The sequence below is a fragment of the Convolutriloba macropyga genome, chromosome 5, assembly GCF_964194025.1.
Source record: "Convolutriloba macropyga chromosome 5, txConMacr16.3, whole genome shotgun sequence".
Lineage (NCBI taxonomy): Eukaryota > Metazoa > Xenacoelomorpha > Acoela > Convolutidae > Convolutriloba > Convolutriloba macropyga.
The window spans coordinates 14,918,962-14,946,111 of NC_134472.1; the positions used below are offsets into that span (position 1 = coordinate 14,918,962).

The following is a 27,150-nucleotide window of genomic DNA, read 5'->3' on the forward strand; positions in this document are numbered from 1 at the left end:
ACAATGTTTGGTTGTGGAATGTGTGGGACGGGTAGGTAGGTTGTTGCACTCGTTGGAATTGACGACGGGAGCACGGGAGGCTGAGGATTAAATAATTGTTGAGGCGGGAATACAGGAGGCAGGTTCATGAGTGGGTTTAGAGGTGGAGGGACATTATGCGGGGAATGGGCAATAGGGAATAGTGTTTGGTGTGGAATGTTACTCTGAGGTGGATTCTGTTGTTGCGTAACATGATGCATCGACATATGCAATTGACAAGGCACACTGGAGCTTTTTGGACCCAAGAATTGATTGATTTCTGGGTTTGTTGAAAAATCAGGTACAAAAATGGAGTTCGTTGGTGCCATAACGGGTGTCGATGGCCGGGGAGTTTGCATAGGTGGTTGAGGTGGCGGAAGTGCGACATTTTGTACGTCGACTGGTACTTGGTTCACTTGGCTCATCTTACCACTGCCTGAGAGACTAAGTGCCCTTTGATCCTGAGTAATTGTTGTAGTTGAGCCTGGAGGTATTCCCGATACAAAGATTCTTGGTGAGCAACAGAAATGGCAACTCCTGGCCGTGTGTACTGAGAAAGCATTTCAAGATGATTCAAGTTACCGGCAAAATTATTTGTGTTTTCTGGAGGATTAATAGAGACAGTATCTTGAACAGGAGGGAAAGCGGTTGCTGAACCAGGACGAGAAAAATTTAACTCACTTGCAGCAGTCAATGAGTTACCTGGTGGAAACGAATTTACCCAATCCTGAACAACTCTCTGACTTTTATCTGATCCCCTATCTTTAAACCAATTTATTTCACTTGAGTGGTGACTAAACAATGAACGATTATCCATTAAATTGGCCTCATCTAATTTAGCTGCGGCAACACGCTGGCAGTGGTCTTCCTCTAATTCTTGAAGGGCCATCTGCTCCATTTGTATTTCAAGCTCCTTTTTTCTCATGGTAATTTTGAGTTTTTGTTTAGCGAGGCGCATGGCAGCTGGTTCTTGTTTCTCGGCCTCTTTGCGTTTTAGATTTGCCATGATAAAGTCAGGTTTATGCTGGCTAGACATTGGTGATGTTTTTCGGCGTGAACTTATCCTAGACTGCCCTTGGGGATTAACGCTCTCACATACGGTGTCTCGGTCAATATCTGTGTCAATATAGCTTCTAGCCGCGAGCAAGAATTTTTCATTGTTCTTTGTTACATCATCCAACCATTGCTCAAGGACAGGGTAAATTGACTCTGGGTTCTCCGCTTTACTGGCCGAGTCAAATAGTTCTTTATTCTTCTGCACTAATTTACTGAAAACAACCTTCAGCTTAGAAATCAACTTTAACCCTCCTGTCTTGACGATCTATAGCATCTGTGATGTCCTTATTCATGTTACGTAACTCAGATTCTGGATTAGACCTTGCATTAAAGAGCTTTTTCAATTTCTCTTGCTGTTCAGCCATGATATTGAAATGGCAAATTTCTCAATGCAATGAAAGTAACTTCTAAACGAACACGTGTAGTGTGGGTTATACCGAACCCAAATGACGACGACTTGATAATCAAGACGGCAAAGAGTAGGGAAGAAGTTACCGAGTAAGGAATTACTCGGCCAAAGTGAGTAACAAAGTGGAGAGGGCGTCTAAAGTGCTTGTAAGCAACGTGAGACTAAACAAGAAAACAGGCGACCGGCGAAAAAGGACTGGGTGGACAAAGCACGACGAAACGGGAAACGAAGCGGAAGGGGCGGGAAGGACAAGTGAACGGCGCACAACGAAACGGGAAACGGAACGGAACGGGCGAAAACGCGGGCAGGAAACGGGTGACGCAACGGACGGTACGGAGACGCGGAACAAGCGACGCACGAAGAAACGGGAAACCAGACGGACAGAACAGAGGCGTTGAGCGAGTAACGCGGGACGGAACGGGCGGGAGACGATTAAGCAGCGAGCGGGGAGGTAGGGAAACACTATGCTAGCAGACCTCAGCAGCAAATTCAACGAAACAAACTAGTCGTAACTCCAGAACAAACTTAAGTCACACCCTAGAGAGGAGGAGAGATGCTACTGCAGGAGACAAACTAGCACAAGTCATTATGGGTCTTAATATAAACAAATAACGAACTAATTTACGGCAAGCAGTAGAATGCTAAATGGACGAAAAGAGCAAGAAATTAACTAGCCGTAACTCCAGAATAAAATTAAGTCGCATCCTAGCAATATTCAATCCTAAACAACCGATCAGCATACCAACAATATTAAACAAACTACAGCAAAAGTTAAGTAATATGCAGCGCTTTTGTAGTCTATGAAAGCTAGAAAAGTTAAGAAACAATCTAGCCGTAATTCTAGAATAAACTTAAGTCACACCCTAGAAGGCAAAAACCTAAACCAACTAACAATCATACAGTTACACGCAAACATACGGCAGCAAAAACCAAAATACTACAACAGGGCTGGTAGTAAATTAGTGAGTTGGAAAATTCCAGGAACCAACTAGCCGTAACTCTAGAACAAACTTAAGTCACACCCTAGAAAGCAACAAGACCAAAGCAACTAACCAGCATACTAGCTTAATCAACATACTGCAACAAAAACACAACACACTTCATCATATATGACAACATGCTACATCGAAGGACAAATTAGGCGGAGAAAAACAACTCTGAGTGCAAGAAAGAACGGAATGATCGGATACGAAAACGAAAAACGAAATTTTGGGAGAGCAACGTTGATGAAAAATAAACGAAAATTGTGAATGGCGAAGTTAAGGAACGAAAAAGGAGCGGATGGTACGGTACGAAAACGAGATACGAAGATAATAAGAAGACAATTTTTTTTGTGCCAGAGGTTTTGAGTTTATATCTCACACCATTCTCTGTCCAATTTTTTCAAATTTTGGTCAATTTTTTGCAAATTCTTGATTACGGAACCGTAATCCAGTAAAATGGACGGTTTTAAGGTTGAAAGTACGATTTATCAATATTCGGTATTGATTTTCTAAATTTTTTGATTTGCCTCAAAATTGACCAAAGATTTCCAAAATTGAACAATTTAACATTATGTGCTCACATTGTTTTCTCATATCTGAGGTCAATTTTTTGCTATGTAGCCATAATGGACCAATTTGTCTGAATTTCCCTGAGACTTGTCAAGATAGTACTACTTGCTTTTTCTTTACAATCTGGCGGAAAAAGACATGTGAATTTCAGAAGCTTTGCTCTAACTCCGAGCCTCAGGGTTTTAAACTCAAAAAATTATGAGGGGTAGGCTATCGGCAACCGGGGAAATTATCCGAAACGAATGAGTATGAGTCAAATTAAGAGGGTTTAGCTAGATTTGCTGGTTATTGATCATTTAACGACAATCAGAAATATTATTTTATTGGATGAGTCTTACAGTTTTGTTTGTGCCGCTAGTTGCAGTAACCCTTCTCTTCTAAGTAGCAACAGCGAAGAACTGGACCTTTAAACGTGTCATCCAATGTCCAATCTGGGGCATCAAATAGGGTAGGACTGATAGCACTGCAACTGAGGTGTGATCATATCATTATAGTCCAGATGAAGGCATCCTTGCACATGTTATGTCTGAATTTCTGCTATTCGGCATTGCCTTTGTCCAATCTGCGGAGTGTAACTTGTGGATGATTGCAAAAATAAACGAGGAATAGTGAAAATGTGCTGAGAGAGAACTTCGGCGTAAGAACCTATCTAACGCAATCTATAAAGTAAAGAGAATAATGGGTTATGTAGTAGTCAAGTTTCTCCAGCTATAATCAAAGAAAAGGGATGGGCAAAAAGGAAGCCATTAATGCGATGGGGCATAAAGGATTTGGCATTAATTTAGTAGACTTGCTTTTAGATTGTTCACGTATCGGAATCTGACAATGCAGAGTGGCAACAAGTTTTAAGTTAATACGAGTTGGGGTTTTCTTTCAAAACGGTGGTTCGAAAGCGGAGTGGTACTAAAAATATAGTGGCACCAGAAATGTAGGTTCGCGGTAACATAAATATTGCGGCACCAAAATGTAGCTTTCCGGGTCGCGGCACCAAAAACGTAGCTGTATAAAAACTCAATAATCAGACTACCGGATCTTTTAATTCATATAAGCAGTCTATATCATAACGTTAAGGCAACTGTATTCAAAACGTACAATCTATTTTGTCCAACTATACTCGGCTTACATCCAGGCATAAACATTATATCGAAACTACTTTACGGCATCTGTTTCGTAGCATCATCACGGCGAAAAGCCTCGTTTACGTACAGGCAAATCTAGCTTGATCTTTTTAGCAGGTATTTGTCTGAGTTGATTTTCGGCTCAGATCGGTCACCAAAACGTTTTCGAAACATAAAAATATTAAGCCTAAAAAGAGCGCAGTCGATTCAGTATATTAGTAGGCTCATCGAAAATAATGTTAAACAAACTTTTCCGGAACTTTCTACGTATATTAGAAGAGAATTTGTGTGCATTTAAATGGTTGAGAAATATGACGTATTAGATTGCTCATTTCTCGCTCTATTCAAATAGCGTTGCTCATTTACTCGGTAACACTTTTTAACTATTAAGCTGTTTAGCACATAGCAGATCTGTTACGAAACCCCTACTTTGTTTAACTTTTGCAGTAAACGTGTGATCTTTAGTAGCTTTTTCATCTAATCACTTATCTTATGTGTCGGTATATACATCGGACAGTAATTCCGGCTGTCATTTTACCTTTCTTCTGCTATTGGTTTCTTAGAAAGAGAAGACTGCAACGCAATGCTCCCGCTCATGGTACAAATTTAATCGCGCAGCATATGGCGCAGCCAGGGAGCAAAGAGCATTCGCGCACGTTAGATATTGAACCATTTCATGATCACTCATAACAGGGTCCACCAGTATCCTGGAAAACTAGCAAAACTACATGAAGCTAGCGTTGCTTTTAAAAGAGTGCGTTTTTTGTCAGTTTTGTGAGGACCAATGCCAAAATGCGTAAATCATCCCTGGGAACCAATGTAAAAAGAAGCTATAATAGACGTTACTCCGGCCAGAGTACGAAGAAGATGAATAGAAGATCTGCAATTCCGAATCAATTGACAGAACAGATGTCCCAGGACAGTCGAATTGGGATTTACGTGTGGAGAAAAACTCAGGTAAGTGGGATACAAAAAATCATACTGAAATAGTGTGCATATTCTCGAACGAAGGTCGTAAACAATCTATCCGGAACCCGCTAATGAACAACGTTGTGTGGGACGGTGAAATGGTGAGAAATTTTTATAATACAGGCGGAAGTCCTAGAAAAATCAGGAAGTCATTCGACGATAGTTTACGAGTTCTCAGCTTCAATCATTTGCTTGGCTTGCTCACGAGCATACGCGTCTCAAAACAGTTGCGAACAAACAAACACTAATTTTATGTTCACTATATTGGGCAGTCGAATCTATAACTATAGAAATCAATTCTCGAAAAAATCCAATGTTAGAAGATCAACCAGTCGTCCGCACCCAAACATCGGAGGGCAATTATCACAACATAAGTTGCAAACGATTTTCATATTGAAATTGTCACAACTACGCTTAAAAGTTGAAGTTGCATACAGATTCCAATTCCCAATTTTTCGAATAGGCAAATCAAAACGTCTTTTTTGTTAAATCAGAACTTAAGAAAAGAAACGCTTCAAAAATGTGGGACAATTCATTTCCATTCGGAATTCGATAATTCTTTTCCATTCGGAACTCCAGATTTCAATCGAACACTGAGATCAATATTTCTTTTTGCAAGTAGTTATCACAATCAAACAAATCCCACTCGACCCAAATGTCCTAAATAACACAAAAAAATAAAGCAAGTCCATTGCAACCAAACATTGCAATCCTAACGGACAACGTATGTTACGTCACTATGAGTGAAAAAGATAACGGAGATGTCAGGGCGAGCATTTTAGACCTGAAGTACGCATAGAGCCAACTCAGTCCTGCCCCGAAAAAGCATTGAAATCTTAACATCATCTGAGTTGATTCGACTGGAGCTTACAGATATAAAACAAGATTCCACGCTGCTACGGACGTGCCAGCCCAACTTCAAAAGCTATAGATATTACCTTGGCACCCCTGAAGAAAACCGACAGTTTCTTAGGTGGCATGGTAGTAGTCACTCGGGAATCAAGAAAAGGATTTGAGTTCATGTCTCGAGTTGCTGGACATAGACCCTTAAAACCTTTGCCGACGTTTCAATTCACAAGGTCATCAGTCGAGTGGTTAGATTATTGCCCCAATAATTCAGGCGTCAACCCGTTAGCGTCAAATAATTCCGGAATTATTTGCCTACATACTTGAGATTTTTCATGGAATCCGTCCGTTTTTAACAGCCTTATTTTATCCTTTCAAAAAAATGCTAAAAAGGGATTGACATTGGTATGGACAGATGTCCATTAGTTGCCTTTCTTTTTGATTAAATCAGAAATTTTAAAGTAGCCTAAAATACAGTTTTAAATGCAGTCTAAAACGAAAGTTGGGTGTAATGTAACGAGAGAAGGTATTAGAGCCGTACTCAACCGAAAAAACTCGTTGGAGAGCTATCAAAAATGTTGGAGAGCTATTTCGAGTGCAACTCTCTTGTTTAGTGTTTGCAGAGAAAAATTCAGCATTAGCGAATTGTAATACCTTGTTGTCGTATGGAGTATAGCGCACAATAAACATGCTTTGTATGATATAATTTTTACAGTTTTAGCGGTCCATCAAGCTCTGTTTTCTATATTAAGAACCAACAGAACAAAGGAAACATCTCAAAGCAGAAATGTTAGCTGGATTGACAGAGTAATCTCGACTATTTAAACTATACTGTAAACTCGACTATTGGTGTCAAAAACATGCGCCTTGACAATGTGGTTTAAGTAAACTAAATATCATGGAATCCATCAACAGTCGTCCGTGAAAGTTCAAAGTATGCCTTTGAAAATGTTGTCGCCAAAACCACGTTGTCAAATCGCTCAAAACTCCAACAATTCAATTAACCAAAATTTGCATTTTTTTGTACTACAAATGAAAATTTCTAGAAGACTTAGAAAATTGCTGTTGTCATCTTTGACCCAATTTTGTTCTTGGTTACCAAAGTGGATGAATTAGGTTCTACATTCAATCATTCACCTCATATATAATTATACATGAAAGTCTGCACAGCGTAGCTAAACAAGAATTCAATGTTCGGCCTTACTTCTAAAAATGGAATCCTCGACAAAATTCAAAATAGCGTGATCATAACAACGTTGTAAATCTTTTTCAAATTATGTCCACTTGTACTGGAAGACTCTTAGTGTGACGTTATGGATGTCTGTGTATAGACAATAAAATTGCCGCCAGTTCTCGAGGAGGTGATTGTCGAGTCCTTAGATTCAGCTCATACTGGAAGCTAGGGAATTACTTTATCTGCAGAAGAAGCTTGGTGGCCTTGCGCTAATTGGGACGATCTAATTAAAGCTTCCAATTTCACCCCATGTAATACAATTGATTAAAATATGAAATAATTGTTCGACAAATTGCAATTTCAATTCTAAATGCTACCTTAAATCCCAGAAAACAACAAGAAAGTGCAGATGGACTTAGCGTGTCCTATCCTAGATTATTTTTGTCAGGAATTTGACATATTAATAGTTTTTGATATGTTCTTGAAAAATCCCTCGACAAAAATCTATGGGATATAGGCAAATTTTGTGTGACAAGTTAGTTCACTTTGTCGCAAAAATTAATGACGCTCGTCGCGTGCCGAGAAATATACGTCTGGACCAAGCGTGTTGCATCACGAGTAATCGCGTTAAAGAGAACTAAGAAAACAAACTTATAAACACAATTTTATCTCCGATAAATGACCATGGAGCCATCGGTCTGGTTGAATGCTTTATTCAAACGTTTAACCTTTTTTTATCTTGTATTAAACAACGACATGAATTCCTTTACAAAAAACTTTAAGAAAGCATAAGAATCAACTCCCTTTCTCTCTCTCTCTCTCTCTCTCTCTCTCTCTCTCTCTCTCTCTCCCTCTCTCTCTCTCTCCTCTGATAATTTGCGATCAACGTTGCATTAGTTTATCCACAATCAAAGATAACGTAAGTAAACCTGCGTAAGTAAATTTTTTGCGACTTAACCCGACCATTGAGTACTCGATTAACGTAAGGCTAAGTTTAGATTTAGAGACAACAAACTCTGCAGAACTTTAGGGAGATGAAATATTGGAAAATATTGAGTACAGTAATGACGAAGAAATGAAGGCTAGAAAGGCAATGTAGATATGGGATGCAGTCAAACTCAATAGAAGAGATCCGGTCGTCGGGAACAAGCCTGTACTTTGGCACAATAGGCACAAACCGTTCCATAAATTGAATCATTCTCTCTCATAGCAATTGCAAACAAAGTTGGCCAAAAGAAGAAGAGAACTAAAATGCAATGAGGCAGTCTGTTTGAAGCATTCGCCCCCTGGAACCAGAGTTGAATCAACTGCTTCCACATTGAAGATATTCGAGCTGAGCCTTCAAGTAAGGAAAGTTAAAAAAATCAACAGACTAATTGGCATATGCTAGTATTGAAAGGAAGCTCAGCAAGGTCAATCCCAGGAGCAAAAGCTCCGTCAAAACGCTCATGTATTTTTCGAACTGAAAAAAGAGACAACCTTCAAGTTGTTCTTCACAAACTGTTCAAATCAAGATTATGAAATCGAAAGTCCTGAGGAGTCTCCATATGAGATTGCATAAGCTACGACTCCCGAGAAGGACACTAAAAAGTAATTAAACTTTACCAAATTGAGGCAAGGATCGCGTCACCCTTGTTCCCAAACTCTAACATATGACTAATCTTATCATTACTAGCATTATCTCCACATCTTTACCTGACGTAAACTTGCCTGCTATTAGTACTGTTTGAAAGAAATTCCCAGTTGTCAGAGTTAAGCGGGGGGGAAATGTAAGAAAAACATCATTCTACGGATTTAAGGACAAAGCACCGTTTGCACCGCATAGTACTTCGAAATCAGACAGCACCGCACAGCAACCATTAGTTCGAAAAGACTTGAAAGTAGAATCAGGACAAATTCTTGCGCCCGATATTTAAAGAACATTCGAGCAAGGACACATCCAGCCCTGAAATGGATTATCGTAGAGCGCAATTGAAGTCCTAAACGCAAGCCTCATGTCGACCCTCCTATCAATTCAAGATAAAAGAACCTCGGGTTGGTTTGTCTCTGAGAGAACACTTCTTAACGCTTCGAGTACCTCTAATACCAAAGAACTCCTTGTGGTCCATACTGAACAAAAGCTTGCTTTTGATGAAACATTTTTCTAGCAGACTTAACTATCTCATTTCAACCCCTGTTTAAACAGCGCTTCTCAGGGCCTAGTCTTCAACTTTGATATATAGTAAGTTTTCATCAGAAGAGAACCCTCCTTTCATCGATCATATGACAATTTAACATATCCTGCTATATTGATTTCTTCTCACACTCCTGTTTCATATATACTACCTCAATTTTATTGCAATTCGTTGTATATTTAAAATTTAGATTCAAATTGTTGTCACAAAATTTTCCCCACAGGTTGAAATGTCTGATATAGTTTACTGTGTACGCAACCCTCGAGTTAACTCATCTTACTTACTTAATTTTCTACTTTTATGAAACTGTTTAACACGTAGCAGATATTGCATATTTTTGCTTTTCAAAGCGTAGATCTGATATAGGTTTGGGTTTCTAAGTGAAAATAATAATTAAATTTAGCGAGTCTACCCGTTAATCTAGGATTTTGTTAGCGTTTAGACCTCTGTCTGTGAGATTCGAACCCTTTCACTCCTGCACTCTTGTTTTCTGTTTTACCACTGTCGCTTGATACCTAAGTTTTCTTTGGCACTTCTTTCTTTGTAAATTGAATTCTAGCATCACGTTTCTATTTGTGGTTAGCAACTATTTTTGTCGTCTCTAAAAGTACATCTTACATAAGCTTGAGCTAGATCTTACATACTTTTACGTTACTAAGTTCAAGTCTTACATATAGTTGATGCATGATTCTGAGCGTGCATTATTTGTATTTTGGTGGTTTGATGCGTATATCCATAAAAATTTTGGCATTTCTAAGCACAGATGGGATGAATAGACGAAGATGAAGATTTCAACAATAATTTTTTATCTTCGAATATTCAGCCTTCAATTTAACTACTATTTTATATGAACTCAGTTTTAGCGTTGATTACATCAAATAGCGTCAAACATATCGTTGACCTGAAACAGTTTAGCACTTAATAATTGCATTTGTCGTCTTCTGAACTTCTGACTAGGCTCAACAGTGAGGGGACTCTGTCGCCCAGAAGATCGATCAAATAATATAAACCAAAGGTTTTGAATTGATGAAGCAAGCGTTACTTTGTTACTCTGCAGTTTCCCCTCTTCCTCTTGTATGCTGTTGCAAATTAGATTGCCTTGAAATAAGTTAATTCACAATTGAGCTCGTAATATCAATCCTAGTTTTATGGATAACAAAGGTAACAGAATTACTTGCACATCAATGGAAAGTACAAACTCAAAGACAATTTATAATAGTAATTAAAAAAATAATAACGATATCCGTGGTTCACTTTCCCAAAATGAACTAAACCAAAAACGCTAGAGTATCCTAACTGGTCTTGCGATTACAATTCTCTTAAAGTTTAGTCGCACTAAACCAACTACCTTCTCTCGCTTGTTCGAAACCAAACTTCTGAAGTTCTCCCAAAATCTCCAAAGTCTGCCTCTCTCTCTCTCTCTGTCACTTCAATTTATACTCATCAAAAACGCTCTTATCTTAAGCAAACATACCTTAATCTCTTAAGTAAACATTGCAAATTACACTTTAAATCTGTTACATTCTGTGGGAAGGCTTTGTTTGCTATGCAAACAAACCAATAGCAAATTATGCTTTGTCCTTCAACTGCTACCATCCATTGTTCAACTTTCCCCTTATCTTAAGTACACGACCTTTGAACTCTTATGTAAGCAAATCCACTCCAGTTTATCTCATATTTGCACTTGACATGTCAATCAGTGTTTGCTTAGTAAACATTGAACGTTGCTGTGAAAAGTTCTTATACCTCTATTTCCGCTATAAAATTAATTAGCTGCAATCAATCCCTGTCAAAAATCACGTGTTGAATAAATAACTAAACTCAACCCCAAGAACTAAGAGCAATTGTAATTTCCAATCTTGAAACTATTTCATGCAATTCCCCAGTTAAAAACCGCCGAAAAGTAATATTCCTAAAAGCTCAAAATTGTGACCTCTAGAGGTCATCCAAAGGTCACCCGACAAATTGAGGGATAAAGTTAAAAACTAACTATTGTACGGGAAGGTTCTCTCATAGTTGCACCTACTTTGGTGGTTTGATGCGTATATCCATAAAAATTTTGGCATTTCTAAGCACAGATTGGATGAATAGAAGATTTCAACAATAAATTTTTATCTTCGAATATTCAGCCTTTAATTTAACTACTATTTTATATGAACTCAGTTTTAGCGTTGATTACATCAAATAGCGTCAAACATATCGTTGACCTGAAACAGTTTAGCACTTAATAATTGCATTTGTCGTCTTCTGAACTTCTGACTAGGCTCAACAGTGAGGGGACTCTGTCGCCCAGAAGATCGATCAAATAATATAAACCAAATGTTTTGAATTGATGAAGCAAGCGTTACTTTGTTACTCTGCAATTTCCCCTCTTCCTCTTGTATGCTCTTGCAAATTAGAATGCCTTGAAATAAGTTAATTCACAATTGGGCTCGTAATATCAATCCTAGTTTTATGGATAACAAAGGTAAGAGAATTACTTGCACATCAATGGAAAGTACAAACTCAAAGACAATTTATAATAGTAATTGAAATAATAATAACGATATCCGTGGTTCACTTTCCCAAAATGAACTAAACCAAAAACGCTACAGTATCGTAACTGGTCTTGCGATTACAATTCTCTTAAAGTTTAGTCGCACTAAACCAACTACCTTCTCTCGCTTGTTCGAAACCAAACTTCTGAAGTTCTCCCAAAATCTCCAAAGTCTGCCTCTCTCTCTCTCTCTCTGTCACTTCAATTTATACTCAACAAAAACGCTCTTATCTTAAGCAAACAAACCTTAATCTTTTCAGTAAACATTGCAAATTACACTTTAAATCTGTTACATTCTGTAGGAAGTCTTTGTTTGCTATGCAAACCAACCAATAGCAAATTCTGCGTTGTCCTTCAACTGCTACCATCCATTGTTCAACTTTCCCCTTATCTTAAGTACACGACCTTTGAACTTTTATGTAAGCAAATCCACTCCACTTTATCTCATATTTGCACTTGACATGTCAATCAGTGTTTGCTTAGTAAACATTGAACGTTGCTCTGAAAAGTTCTTATACCTCTATTTCCGCTATAAAATTAATTAGCTGCAATCAATCCCTGTCAAAAATCACGTGTTGAATAAATAACTAAACTCAACCCCAAGAACTAAGAGCAATTGTAATTTCCAATCTTGAAAATATTTCATGATATTCCCCAGTTAAAAACCGCCGAAAAGTAATATTCCTAAAAGCTCAAAAGTGTGACCTCTAGAGGCATCCAAAGGTCACCCGACCAAATTGAGGGATAAAGTTGAAAACTAAAAATTGTAACGGAAATTTCTCTCATAGTTGCACCTACTCACAAAATTTTACGGCCTAACTCCCACTAGAATACGAGCAATGAATGCGCACACTTTTCATCGATCTCCCGGATGACCCCAAATTTCACAACTTAATATCTCGCTGAGTAGTAATCAAAACGTCTTCGGGTAAAGTTTTCTAGTAACTATATGGTAACACCAACTTGCCTGCCAAGTTTTGTGACCTACCGATTAGCCGTTGCGAGTCGTTTGCAATTTGAACTTTTTTAAGGAGTCGTGCGTGCCGAAACCCGAAAAATCCGAGTTCGTCAAAATTGACCGGGTTGGTTATTTTTTGTCACTAACTGTCTCAGGTTATCATATTATTACCATTTCAATGTCAGTCGGCGGCTCAAAAAGGCCAATTGCCAGTTTTCGGCACTCGGGTCGTCCCGAAGCACCAGATTCTGGTCGTAATTTGGGAGTGAAAATATCACCAATCGAAAGCCCTTGAAAAGTTACACTAACCCTCCAATAATTGTAAGGCTACTACCAAAACTCCACGAGCGATTTAAATTTTTTTCCCGCAGCACCGGCGTGCGCTAGTTCTGTGCGGGCTGGTCTGGGGTCATATCCGACTTCAAAATCGGATTCCTCATACCCAAATTAGTCTATCCCCCAATTTTCAGGTCAATCCGACTTCAACTTTTTGAGAAATTGCTATTTCAATTTAAGTGTTAACTACTTTTCCGCTAAAACTGCATTTTCATATTAAAAATCGTAATTATGCTTCCTAGACTCGTCCCAAGAACACTCAGTACATTAATTCACACGTAAACCTAGTTTCGACTGGTTAATACAGTTATTTCCTACTTAAAAGTTCATATTTCCACTTAAAATATCGAAAACCTTCAAATCACGCAACTTCCGGTGCTAATAACTTGGGGTTCGGTAGTCGGATTGTCCCAAAATGTATATCAGCCTGAGAGGATCATTAGGTGTACCTGACATTAAAATTTCATAAGCGTCCGCTCAATATAACTCCCACATTTGCATGGCACCAAGTTCTGCTACCCCCTTATCTTTGTCACTTCAAAATAGCATATTTGTTTATTTCAAATTGAATTTCCAATTCTGTTCAAAGAATCTAGTTCACTTCAAATTTTCGCTCCCTAGTTTACTTAAATCACTCACTGCGACTTTGGCCTGATGCACAAATACAACTTTGCTAATTCAACTAAATATATCGACAGCTCAATATGCGTTTGTTGATTAATTTGTTTGTTTAAGATATATCACTCAAAGCACCTCTCTGGCTCCTTCGAACCAATAACTTTTAATAACGGAAAGCTAAACTCAAATACTTAACTTAATTTAAATTACTTGACCTAAATTATCTAACTTACTCTCCCTCTCTCATGTCGTTTTACAAAAATTATGGACTACTACACTCCTCCATCCTAGATTATTATTCTCACGAATAATTGCAACCCGTTATCTTGTGACCCGATTTACTTAATCCTACGTATTTCAACAATAGTCGATCTACGAAAGTGAACCATTTAGTTTTAGCTCTGGTTTAATATAACTCAACTGCACAAAAATATGAATAGCGTTTGATAACATCAGATTTGAAAACATTTTAGCATTTCAACATTTCAACATATTCTACCTATTTCATCAACATTGATTTTTGACCAAACTCTATTGCCTCTGACATACATCCTCCCCAGGGAACCCAAAAATCACTAAAGTAAAAAAAAATCTAAAAATAGATCTACCAGAACCACACATTTCTCCAAATCATCTTACTTTTTTGAAAAGATTTTCTTTCGACGGTTATAGTGCTTGATCAACTTGTCTTGTTAAAATAGATTAATACAATGTAGACAAAAATTGGGTAAAAAGGCTTAGATAACTTAGCTGTCAACGTCTCTCTCATCATACACTCGTTCACCTGTACATGGAAACCTTCTTCCTTAGATGCTTGAATGGATGTGCATCGCTTCTTCCACTGGAGCTACCGTTTCTCCTGTAATCCTGCCATGACTGCTGTCTTGATGCTTCCAAACGGCTCCACCTCTCTTTCCGGCTCAACGATCGGTTTTCCAGCAACAGCTTTGCAATCTCTGTAAAACGTGATGCAATCCTTCTCTCCACTTTCTGCTCAACTGCCATCAAAAACCCGCTAGAGTCCTCCCTCCTAGGCTGTTGATCGTCATGATCCCAATTGTGCAACACTGTAGCCATTGACTTCTGATCAAATTTCCCCGTTCTGACAATTCCAGCATTTTCCCCTTGATGCTCATCTGTTGGTTTGACCAAAACACAACCAATAAGCTGACTTTCATTCAATTGCGATTGCACCCATGCCTCCAGATCCTTTCCCAAATCTGCAAAATTAGTTCGGTCACCTGCTGCCTTATCGTTTTGACCCTTTTGTGTTTCAGATACCAACGGCCGATCAATTCCTCCTGAACTTGTCCAATTCTCCCAAGTGTCCACAGTGCACTCACTTGTACGCATTTGCGTCTCGTCAGCCACGTGTATTGCATTGCAGAACTTCTGGTCCACACCTCCTGTCTTTAACTCCATCAAGGCGCAGGCTTCCAACATATCGTCTCTGCTAGCTTTGACACAACCACCAAAATTCCTCGCTATTGCAGTTACGTTGTGGCATGCTACTGAGTTCAAACTCGCGGCAAAACCTGTCTCAGTTCTTGCATCGTTGACATCAAATTCCTCTACATCCAAAAAATCTGTATCCAAAACATCTTCAAACAAATTGTCATCATCCGACTGTTCATTGCTTAGCTCATCAGACTCGGGCGACTGTACATAATCCTTTTCGATAGCATGATGCTCGTTTGGTCCACAAGACTCAACTTTCCGCTCAATAATTTTTTTGTCTGTCGGAATTTTCTGAAGCTACTGTTTTCATTTTTGCTCAGCGCTGCTCTATAAATTTTCTGATTCGTGTGACCACAAATTTCATCCGTAAAATCGACCTCAGGTCCAGTTTGCATTTCATCGCCGTCACCTGGAATTCTTCTTCTACTACCACTTTCAGCAATTCTCGAATCTTTCACGCCTCCAAAGAGATTTTTACCGAAAGCTCCTTTTCTTGATACACCACAGCTGGACCCAATGCCAAACCCTTCAGAACTTCTGGCAGGTTGTTCGAAATTGATCAATTAAAGAAACGCCAGTGCTACTTCGTGTATCAATCACCTGCCTTTGAGAACACTGATGTCGCGTTCTCTGATCTGCAGTATCACTGGGTTCACTGAATTCCGTCCTATCTCCCGCTTTCCCTCTAACAAAGAAATTGTAGCTTCGCTCATAAAAAAGTGGATTGTCAAACAATCGTATGTCAAACTGATACAGCGTCTCGGTCAGTGTCCATGCTTGCTTCTCTGGAGTCGACCGCCAATAACTTCTTGGTAAATCACTTACTGCATTCAAGGCCCACCCACACATCTTTGTAGGCAACCACTTCATCATCTCTTCTTCCGTCCATCCCAGCTTCATGCCAGTGCTCAAATAATGTTCACGCCAATTTTCCCAAATTTCGTAGCCTGGTGAGGGAAAACACTTCACCAACTGATAACCAAACATAATCAAACTATCGGTAACTCAAATCGCAAATGTGAGTCAACTTTCGGTGTGCTCTCAGCAGTTTCACTTACGAAAAATACGCCCGCTCTCAATTTAATCAGAAAATAATCCACAGCAAAAAGTAACAAAGAAACGAAGCCCACCCAGGAGCGCCACTGTCATCTTCTGAATTTTTGACTTGGCTCAACAGTGAGGGGACACTGACGCCCAGAAGATCGATCAAATAATATAAACCAAAGGTTTTGAATTGGTGAAGCAAGCGTTACTTTGTTACTCTGCAATTTCCCCTCTTCCTCTTGTATGCTGTTGCAAATTAGATTGCCTTGAAATAAGTTAATTCACAATTGAGCTCGTAATATCAATCCTAGTTATATGGATAACAAAGGTAAGAGAATTACTTGCACATCAATGAAAAGTACAAAATCAAAGACAAATTTTAACAGTAATTAAAATAATAATAACGATATCCGTGGTTCACTTTCCCAAAATGAAGTAAACCAAAAACGCTAGAGTATCCTAACTGGTCTTGCGATTACAATTCTTTTAAAGTTTAGTCGCACTAAACTAACTACCTTCTCTCACTTGTTCGAAACCAAACTTCTGAAGTTCTCCCAAAATCTCCAAAGTCTGCCTCTCTCTCTCTCTCTCTCTCTCTCTCTCTCTCTCTCCCTCTGTCACTTCAATTTGTACTCAACCAAAACGCTCTTATCTTAAGCAAACAAACCTTAATCTCTTAAGTAAACATTGCAAATTAAACTTTAAATCTGTTACATTCTGTAGGAGGGCTTTGTTTGCTATGCAAACAAACCAATAGCAAATTATGCTTTGTCCTTCAACTGCTACCATCCATTGTTCAACTTTCCCCTTATCTTAAGTACACGACTTTTGGACTCTTATGTAAACAAATCCACTCCACTTTAGCTCATATTTGCACTTGACATGTCAATCAGTGTTTGCTTAGTAAACATTGAACGTTGCTCTGAAAAGTTCTTATACCTCTATTTCCGCTATAAAATTAATTAGCTGCAATCAATCCCTGTCAAAAATCACGTGTTGAATAAATAACTAAACTCAGCCCCAAGAACTAAGAGCAATTGTAATTTCCAATCTTGAAACTATTTCATGCAATTCCCCAGTTAAAAACCGCCGAAAAGTAATATTCCTAAAAGCTCAAAAGTGTGACCTCTAGAGGTCATCCAAAGGTCATCCGACCAAATTGAGGGATAAAGTTGAAAACTAACTATTGTAACGGAAAGTTCTCTCGTAGTTGCACCTACTCACAAAATTTTACGGCCTAACTCCCACTAGAACACGAGCAATGAATGCGCACACTTTTCATCGATCTCCCGGATGACCCCAAATTTCACAACTTAATATCTCGCTGAGTAGTAATCAAAACGTCTTCGGGTTCAAAACGTCTTCAACACGTCTTACCATTTCAAAGTCAGTCGGCGGCTCAAAAAGGCCAATTGCCAGTTTTCGGCACTCGGGTCGTCCCGAAGCACCAGATTCTGGTCGTAATTTGGGAGTGAAAATATCACCAATCGAAAGCCCTTGAAAAGTTACACTAACCCTCCAAAAATTGTAAGGCTACTACCAAAACTCCACGAGCGATTTAAATTTTTTTTCCCGCAGCACCGGCGTGCGCTAGTTCTGTGCGGGCTGGTCTGGGGTCATATCCGACTTCAAAATCGGATTCCTCATACCCAAATTAGTCTATCCCCCAATTTTCAGGTCAATCCGACTTCAACTTTTTGAGAAATTGCTATTTCAATTTAAGTGTTAACTACTTTTCCGCTAAAACTGCATTTTCATATTAAAAATCGTAATTATGCTTCCTAGACTCGTCCCAAGAACACTCAGTACATTAATTCACACGTAAACCTAGTTTCGACTGGTTAATACAGTTATTTCCTACTTAAAAGTTCATATTTCCACTTAAAATATCGAAAACCTTCAAATCACGCAACTTCCGGTGCTAATAACTTGGGGTTCGGTAGTCGGATTGTCCCAAAATGTATATCAGCCTGAGAGGATCATTAGGTGTACCTGACATTAAAATTTCATAAGCGTCCGCTCAATATAACTCCCACATTTGCATGGCACCAAGTTCTGCTACCCCCTTATCTTTGTCACTTCAAAATAGCATATTTGTTTATTTCAAATTGAATTTCCAATTCTGTTCAAAGAATCTAGTTCACTTCAAATTTTCGCTCCCTAGTTTACTTAAATCACTCACTTCGACTTTGGCCTGATGCACAAATACAACTTTGCTAATTCAACTAAATATATCGACAGCTCAATATGCGTTTGTTGATTAATTTGTTTGTTTAAGATATATCACTCAAAGCACCTCTCTGGCTCCTTCGAACCAATAACTTTTAATAACGGAAAGCTAAACTCAAATACTTAACTTAATTTAAATTACTTGACCTAAATTATCTAACTTACTCTCCCTCTCTCATGTCGTTTTACAAAAATCATGGACTACTACACTCCTCCATCCTAGATTATTATTCTCACGAATAATTGCAACCCGTTATCTTGTGACCCGATTTACTTAATCCTACGTATTTCAACAATAGTCGATCTACGAAAGTGAACCATTTAGTTTTAGCTCTGGTTTAATATAACTCAACTGCACAAAAATATGAATAGCGTTTGATAACATCAGATTTGAAAACATTTTAGCATTTCAACATTTCAACATATTCTACCTATTTCATCAACATTGATTTTTGACCAAACTCTATTGCCTCTGACATACATCCTCCCCAGGGAACCCAAAAATCACTAAAGTAAAAAAAAATCTAAAAATAGATCTACCAGAACCACACATTTCTCCAAATCATCTTACTTTTTTGAAAAGATTTTCTTTCGACGGTTATAGTGCTTGATCAACTTGTCTTGTTAAAATAGATTAATACAATGTAGACAAAAATTGGGTAAAAAGGCTTAGATAACTTAGCTGTCAACGTCTCTCTCATCATACACTCGTTCACCTGTACATGGAAACCTTCTTCCTTAGATGCTTGAATGGATGTGCATCGCTTCTTCCACTGGAGCTACCGTTTCTCCTGTAATCCTGCCATGACTGCTGTCTTGATGCTTCCAAACGGCTCCACCTCTCTTTCCGGCTCAACGATCGGTTTTCCAGCAACAGCTTTGCAATCTCTGTAAAACGTGATGCAATCCTTCTCTCCACTTTCTGCTCAACTGCCATCAAAAACCCGCTATAGTCCTCCCTCCTAGGCTGTTGATCGTCATGATCCCAATTGTGCAACACTGTAGCCATTGACTTCTGATCAAATTTCCCCGTTCTGACAATTCCAGCATTTTCCCCTTGATGCTCATCTGTTGGTTTGACCAAAACACAACCAATAAGCTGACTTTCATTCAATTGCGATTGCACCCATGCCTCCAGATCCTTTCCCAAATCTGCAAAATTAGTTCGGTCACCTGCTGCCTTATCGTTTTGACCCTTTTGTGTTTCAGATACCAACGGCCGATCAATTCCTCCTGAACTTGTCCAATTCTCCCAAGTGTCCACAGTGCACTCACTTGTACGCATTTGCGTCTCGTCAGCCACGTGTATTGCATTGCAGAACTTCTGGTCCACACCTCCTGTCTTTAACTCCATCAAGGCGCAGGCTTCCAACATATCGTCTCTGCTAGCTTTGACACAACCACCAAAATTCCTCGCTATTGCAGTTACGTTGTGGCATGCTACTGAGTTCAAACTCGCGGCAAAACCTGTCTCAGTTCTTGCATCGTTGACATCAAATTCCTCTACATCCAAAAAATCTGTATCCAAAACATCTTCAAACAAATTGTCATCATCCGACTGTTCATTGCTTAGCTCATCAGACTCGGGCGACTGTACATAATCCTTTTCGATAGCATGATGCTCGTTTGGTCCACAAGACTCAACTTTCCGCTCAATAATTTTTTTGTCTGTCGGAATTTTCTGAAGCTACTGTTTTCATTTTTGCTCAGCGCTGCTCTATAAATTTTCTGATTCGTGTGACCACAAATTTCATCCGTAAAATCGACCTCAGGTCCAGTTTGCATTTCATCGCCGTCACCTGGAATTCTTCTTCTACTACCACTTTCAGCAATTCTCGAATCTTTCACGCCTCCAAAGAGATTTTTACCGAAAGCTCCTTTTCTTGATACACCACAGCTGGACCCAATGCCAAACCCTTCAGAACTTCTGGCAGGTTGTTCGAAATTGATCAATTAAAGAAACGCCAGTGCTACTTCGTGTATCAATCACCTGCCTTTGAGAACACTGATGTCGCGTTCTCTGATCTGCAGTATCACTGGGTTCACTGAATTCCGTCCTATCTCCCGCTTTCCCTCTAACAAAGAAATTGTAGCTTCGCTCATAAAAAAGTGGATTGTCAAACAATCGTATGTCAAACTGATACAGCGTCTCGGTCAGTGTCCATGCTTGCTTCTCTGGAGTCGACCGCCAATAACTTCTTGGTAAATCACTTACTGCATTCAAGGCCCACCCACACAACTTTGTAGGCAACCACTTCATCATCTCTTCTTCCGTCCATCCCAGCTTCATGCCAGTGCTCAAATAATGTTCACGCCAATTTTCCCAAATTTCGTAGCCTGGTGAGGGAAAACACTTCACCAACTGATAACCAAACATAATCAAACTATCGGTAACTCAAATCGCAAATGTGAGTCAACTTTCGGTGTGCTCTCAGCAGTTTCACTTACGAAAAATACGCCCGCTCTCAATTTAATCAGAAAATAATCCACAGCAAAAAGTAACAAAGAAACGAAGCCCACCCAGGAGCGCCACTGTCATCTTCTGAATTTTTGACTTGGCTCAACAGTGAGGGGACACTGACGCCCAGAAGATCGATCAAATAATATAAACCAAAGGTTTTGAATTGGTGAAGCAAGCGTTACTTTGTTACTCTGCAATTTCCCCTCTTCCTCTTGTATGCTGTTGCAAATTAGATTGCCTTGAAATAAGTTAATTCACAATTGAGCTCGTAATATCAATCCTAGTTATATGGATAACAAAGGTAAGAGAATTACTTGCACATCAATGAAAAGTACAAAATCAAAGACAAATTTTAACAGTAATTAAAATAATAATAACGATATCCGTGGTTCACTTTCCCAAAATGAAGTAAACCAAAAACGCTAGAGTATCCTAACTGGTCTTGCGATTACAATTCTTTTAAAGTTTAGTCGCACTAAACTAACTACCTTCTCTCACTTGTTCGAAACCAAACTTCTGAAGTTCTCCCAAAATCTCCAAAGTCTGCCTCTCTCTCTCTCTCTCTCTCTCTCTCTCTCTCTCCCTCTGTCACTTCAATTTGTACTCAACCAAAACGCTCTTATCTTAAGCAAACAAACCTTAATCTCTTAAGTAAACATTGCAAATTAAACTTTAAATCTGTTACATTCTGTAGGAGGGCTTTGTTTGCTATGCAAACAAACCAATAGCAAATTATGCTTTGTCCTTCAACTGCTACCATCCATTGTTCAACTTTCCCCTTATCTTAAGTACACGACTTTTGGACTCTTATGTAAACAAATCCACTCCACTTTAGCTCATATTTGCACTTGACATGTCAATCAGTGTTTGCTTAGTAAACATTGAACTTTGCTCTGAAAAGTTCTTATACCTCTATTTCCGCTATAAAATTAATTAGCTGCAATCAATCCCTGTCAAAAATCACGTGTTGAATAAACAACTAAACTCAGCCCCAAGAACTAAGAGCAATTGTAATTTCCAATCTTGAAACTATTTCATGCAATTCCCCAGTTAAAAACCGCCGAAAAGTAATATTCCTAAAAGCTCAAAAGTGTGACCTCTAGAGGTCATCCAAAGGTCATCCGACCAAATTGAGGGATAAAGTTGAAAACTAACTATTGTAACGGAAAGTTCTCTCGTAGTTGCACCTACTCACAAAATTTTACGGCCTAACTCCCACTAGAACACGAGCAATGAATGCGCACACTTTTCATCGATCTCCCGGATGACCCCAAATTTCACAACTTAATATCTCGCTGAGTAGTAATCAAAACGTCTTCGGGTAAAGTTTTCTAGTAACTATAGGGTGACACCAACTTGCCTGCCAAGTTTTGTGACCTACCGATTAGCCGTTGCGAGTCGTTTGCAATTTGAACTTTTTTAAGGAGTCGTGCGTGCCAAAACCCGAAAAATCCGAGTTCGTCAAAATTGACCGGGGTGGTTATTTTTTGTCACTAACTGTCTCAGGTTATCATACTATTATCATTTCTAAGTCATTCGGCGGCTCAAAAAGGCCAATTACCAGTTTTCGGCACTCGGGTCGTCCCGAAGCACCAACTTCCGGTCGTAATTTGGGAATGAAAATATCACCAATCGAAAGCCCTTGAAAAATTACACTAACCCTCCAAAAATCATAAGGCTACTACCAATACTCCACGAGCGATTTAAATTTTACTTCCCGCTGCACCGGCGTGCGCTAGTTCCGTGCGGGTTGGTCTGTGGTCATATCCGACTTCAAAATCGGATTCCTCATACCCAAATTAGTCTATCCCCCAATTTTCAGGTCAATCCGACTTCAACTTTTTGAGAAATTGCTATGTCAATTTAAGTGCTAACCACTTTTCCGCTAAAACTGCATTTTCATATTAAAAATCATAATTATGCTTCCTAGACTCGTCCCAAGAATACTCAGTACATTAATTCACACGTAAACCTAGTTTCGACTGGTTAATACAGTTATTTCCTACTTAAAAGTTCATATTTCCACTTAAAATATCGAAAACCTTCAAATCACGCAACTTCGGTGCTAATAACTTGGGGTTGGGTAGTCGGATTGTCCCAAAATGTATATCAGCCTGAGAGGATCATTAGGTGTACCTGACATTAAAATTTCATAAGCGTCCGCTCAATATAACTCCCACATTTGCATGGCACCAAGTTCTGCTACCCCCTTATCTTTGTCACTTCAAAATAGCATATTTGTTTGCTTCAAATTGAATTTCCAATTCTGTTCAAAGAATCTAGTTCACTTCAAATTTTCGCTCCCTAGTTTACTTAAATCACTCACTTCGACTTTGGCCTGATGCACAAATACAACTTTGCTAATTCAACTAAATATATCGACAGCTCAATATGCGTTTGTTGATTAATTTGTTTGTTTAAGATATATCACTCAAAGCACCTCTCTGGCTCCTTCGAACCAATAACCTTTAATAACAGAAAGCTAAACTCAAATACCTATCTTAATTTAAATAACTTGACCTAAATTATAGAACTTACTCTCCCTCTCTCATGTCGTTTTACAAAAATCAAGGACTACTACAGCATTTAGTGAAATTTTGGAGTTCCATAGCCAATTGATGAGTTCTGTTAAAAAACGTGACTTGTTTACAAAAAATGTCTCAATTTTTTTCATATAAAATTCGTGTGCCTAGTGTGAATTAAGAATGACTTTTAAACTGACTGCATTTTGCAAAAAATTGACTTTCGTTTTTTTATTGGAGTCTATATAGTACTTTTGTTTTTTTTTTACTTCCTTCTCTGCTCCCCCACGCCACGCTTACAATTCCCGTCCCAAACCCTCACGCAGGCACAAGCTAGCCGCCTCGTACCAAAACCCCCAACCCTCCCCCAAACTAACTGTCTTATCACATATATATTTATTCAGTCCTGAAGATATTTAAGGTCGCCCATAACGTACACGTTATGTTAAAAATAAGAATGCAAAAGTTTTTGTGTTGAATTTACGATGGATCAATATCCGTATGGGTTTTTTAACCAATGACTTTTTTATTGTCATTGCTCAATTAAGCGCTAAAATATGTAACATTTACGCTGAAAAGTAGTGTATCTAGGATCACTCTTAGAGACGCCATACTTGTTAAGGATGTGCGCTTTGAAAAAACAATATTTTTTACCAGCTACGCTTTGAAACGTCAAAGTTATGTATGATGTGCTTAGATAGGCAAAATTAATAGGAAAGCAGAATTGGGATCTCGAAATTTAGAGATAAATCGAAGATCTACACTTACAGAAGCCAAAACTATGTATAATTCACAACTGGAAACGAGATCTTGCAGCCAATTTATAACAATGAAGTGAATAAAACTAATGTACTGGAACACCGTGTTTTAAGAGGCGACAAGCATGCAGGACGGCAGGAAGGCGAGTCTCGCAGTCAGAGTTCTAAGCCATGAAAAAAATGCGAAAAGCAACTTTTAGAAGTGCTCAATTATTATATGATCCTAAGTCTAAAAGTGAATAATGTAAGATTTATGCTTAGAAAACCAATATTATACTAGATTTACACTTATAAAAGCAAAATGACTTAAAATTTAGTCTCAGAAACGCAAAATTATGCAACGCAAAATTGTACGATCTACGCTTAGAAACGCAAATTTACGTAAGATCTACGCACAGAATTGGCCATACCTTCTGTTTGACGCCTCAAGAGTAGATCTTACTTAAATACATTGATTTCTCGGCCAATCTCACATAATTTTGGGTTCTTGGCGTTGACACCTCGGCCCGGATTTCAGAAAATGTCTCCCGTAGTTTTATTTTTATTGTTTAAAATATCTGGTGTTCCAAACATTTATCTTAAATATAAAAACATAACCAAAATATTGTTTTTTAGGGGGGGGGGGGGGGGAGGGGATTATTATAAAAAAACAAAAATTAAGGCAAATGGAGGTTACTCGGTTCATTATCGTTCATCAATGAGTATAATTCGCGTTTAAGCCAAGTTGTGCGTTTTCAATTGTTTACTTTTTTTATTTGGTCATAGGTATTGTTCATCACAAACAATTCATTAAAATCCCGCAGTCAATACGCGGAGAAGTTCAGGAAACTCGGCTTCGGCCCTGTAAATCCTGCAAATATTGTTACATCTGGCTCTTCGGCTGCGTATTATGCATACAAACTCATGAACCAAAAAGCTGACCAATCGAAAACCACCGTTTTCTACGTAGGCATGCCAGCTTTAGGCGAAGAACTTACAAAAATGGGTATGAAATCGATCGGAGCTTCTGATGTTGACTTGCCAAGCATGATAGCTGATTGGCAGTTTTTCAAGAAGGATCCATCAGTTGGCTGTGTTATAGTGGGAGCCGATTTGTTCTTTAACTACGCAAAAGCGACAGCCGCTGCTTGCTATCTTGTGCGTGATGATGTCGATTTCATTGGAACTAGCATAGATACAAGACTTCCCACTTCGAATCCTGAAATTGTAAACTGTGGAACCGGTTCTATCATCAAAATGGTGGAATCCGGCTCAGGTCGCGATGCAACATACGTTGGCAAACCAGAACCCAACATGTGGGAACATGTTGAGTATGAATTTAGAGGTACAAATATTGACCTATCACGAACAATTCTGGTTGGCGATACTTTGTCCACTGATATCCTGTTTGCAAACTCAGCAAAACCGAATCCAATTGCAAGTTTATTGGTTGAAACTGGTAATCATAAACTGTACCACGTTGAAGAAGTTGTATCTCGTGGGGATTCTAAATCTGTACCGAGTTTTGTATCCAAGTCTTTAAATGACGCACTGATTCCGGTCTGTAAATAATTTTTATTGAAAAGCTACCAATTATTGATTTAACTAGTACCTCTGAATCTTAATTATTATTTCACAGCTAAAGCTGGAACGTATAACCTTGACGGTATAACTTAACGTTTATCAAATGTCATTGCATGATAATTTAGCAATATTTTAAATCCCATTGTTTTGTGTATGCATTCATTTTAGATTTTCAGCTGTATGCAGTAGTGAGCTCAACGAACGATGCGCTGATAACTCGTTTTTTGATTAAACAATCTGAAAACAGTTTGATAAATTAGCAGTTTCGTACTGATTTTTAGAACAACAGTAACTGCCATTGTGATAATAATATAAGCAAACATTATCAGTGAGGCTTGCTTGTTTATATTAAAACACTTACATACAACCATGCCATTCTGGGGCTGAATTTGATATTAGCGGATTTTTAAAGGACATCACAGAAACGAATCTTAATTTGATCCAACAACGTTGGCTTAAAATATATGGTACCCTAGTTTTTGTCTGTTTGGTCAGCCTTTTATAACTGAACATTGTACAATGTAGAGATAGTTTGTTACCAGTGAAAAGGTCTTTCATAGAACTCAGTACAATTCTGAAGTGATTTATTTAAATTTTGAAAAAGAAAGTCCAAAAATTTTGTGCCTGGAGCTGGCTTTAGAGTTGTGAGAATCTTTTTGATCATTCGCGTCAATGTTAACAAGACTATTGAAAATACTATCCGGTTCGAATAGTTAAGCTGTAAGAAATTGCAGGTTTCTTACAAGACGATGCCTCGCCTTGCAAGTTTTTCCTAAAAAATTGTAAGCTTTTACAAGTTAACCATTCAAATGACAAGTTCTTTCAAGCTGACTATTCGAATTACAAGTTCTTACAAGATAACGCATCAAAATTACAATCTCTTCGAAGTTAACCTTTCGATATCCAAGGCTCTTGAAAGTTAGCCATCTAACTCCCAGTGTTCTTTAAAGTTAAAAATGTGACTTAAAACAAATGCTCATACATGAGATCTTAGAACAACAGTTGTTAAAAAAACCATTTTGCCAAAATTGAAGCAAAAAACAATAGAATGTAAACCGAGATTTAAAGGAAAATAACATAGACTCTGGAAAAGTGTATCTGAATCCATGGAAAAAGGTATAAAACGGAGGACAAAAAATTTATGTATAAAACTCCAAGAAAGGTAAAAATTATTAGGAAAAACTTATAAAAACAGCCGAGAAGAATATAATTGTGATCTACTATTTATTAACTGAAAAAAAAGCTACTGAAAAAAACCATTTTATCTAATTAGGTTGCATTGTTTTATTTTATCCAAACTGACAAACAACTCGATTGCGTTTTCTACGGTAAATGACATAATGAGTTGAG

General features: G+C 38.4%; 2 protein-coding genes across 2 annotated transcripts in view; one reads left to right on the plus strand and one right to left on the minus strand.

Moving 5' to 3' along the window:
- Positions 1-27,150, minus strand: part of LOC142339158 (transitional endoplasmic reticulum ATPase-like) — a 622,037-nt gene that overhangs the window by 368,692 nt on the left and 226,195 nt on the right. The window lies entirely within an intron of this gene.
- LOC142340279 (glycerol-3-phosphate phosphatase-like) overlaps positions 1-27,150 on the plus strand; it is a 34,370-nt gene that overhangs the window by 5,286 nt on the left and 1,934 nt on the right. The window contains exon 2 of the mRNA XM_075390853.1: positions 25,003-25,776. Within this exon, the coding sequence (XP_075246968.1) occupies positions 25,003-25,776 (774 nt within the window). The remainder of the gene's footprint in view (positions 1-25,002; positions 25,777-27,150) is intronic.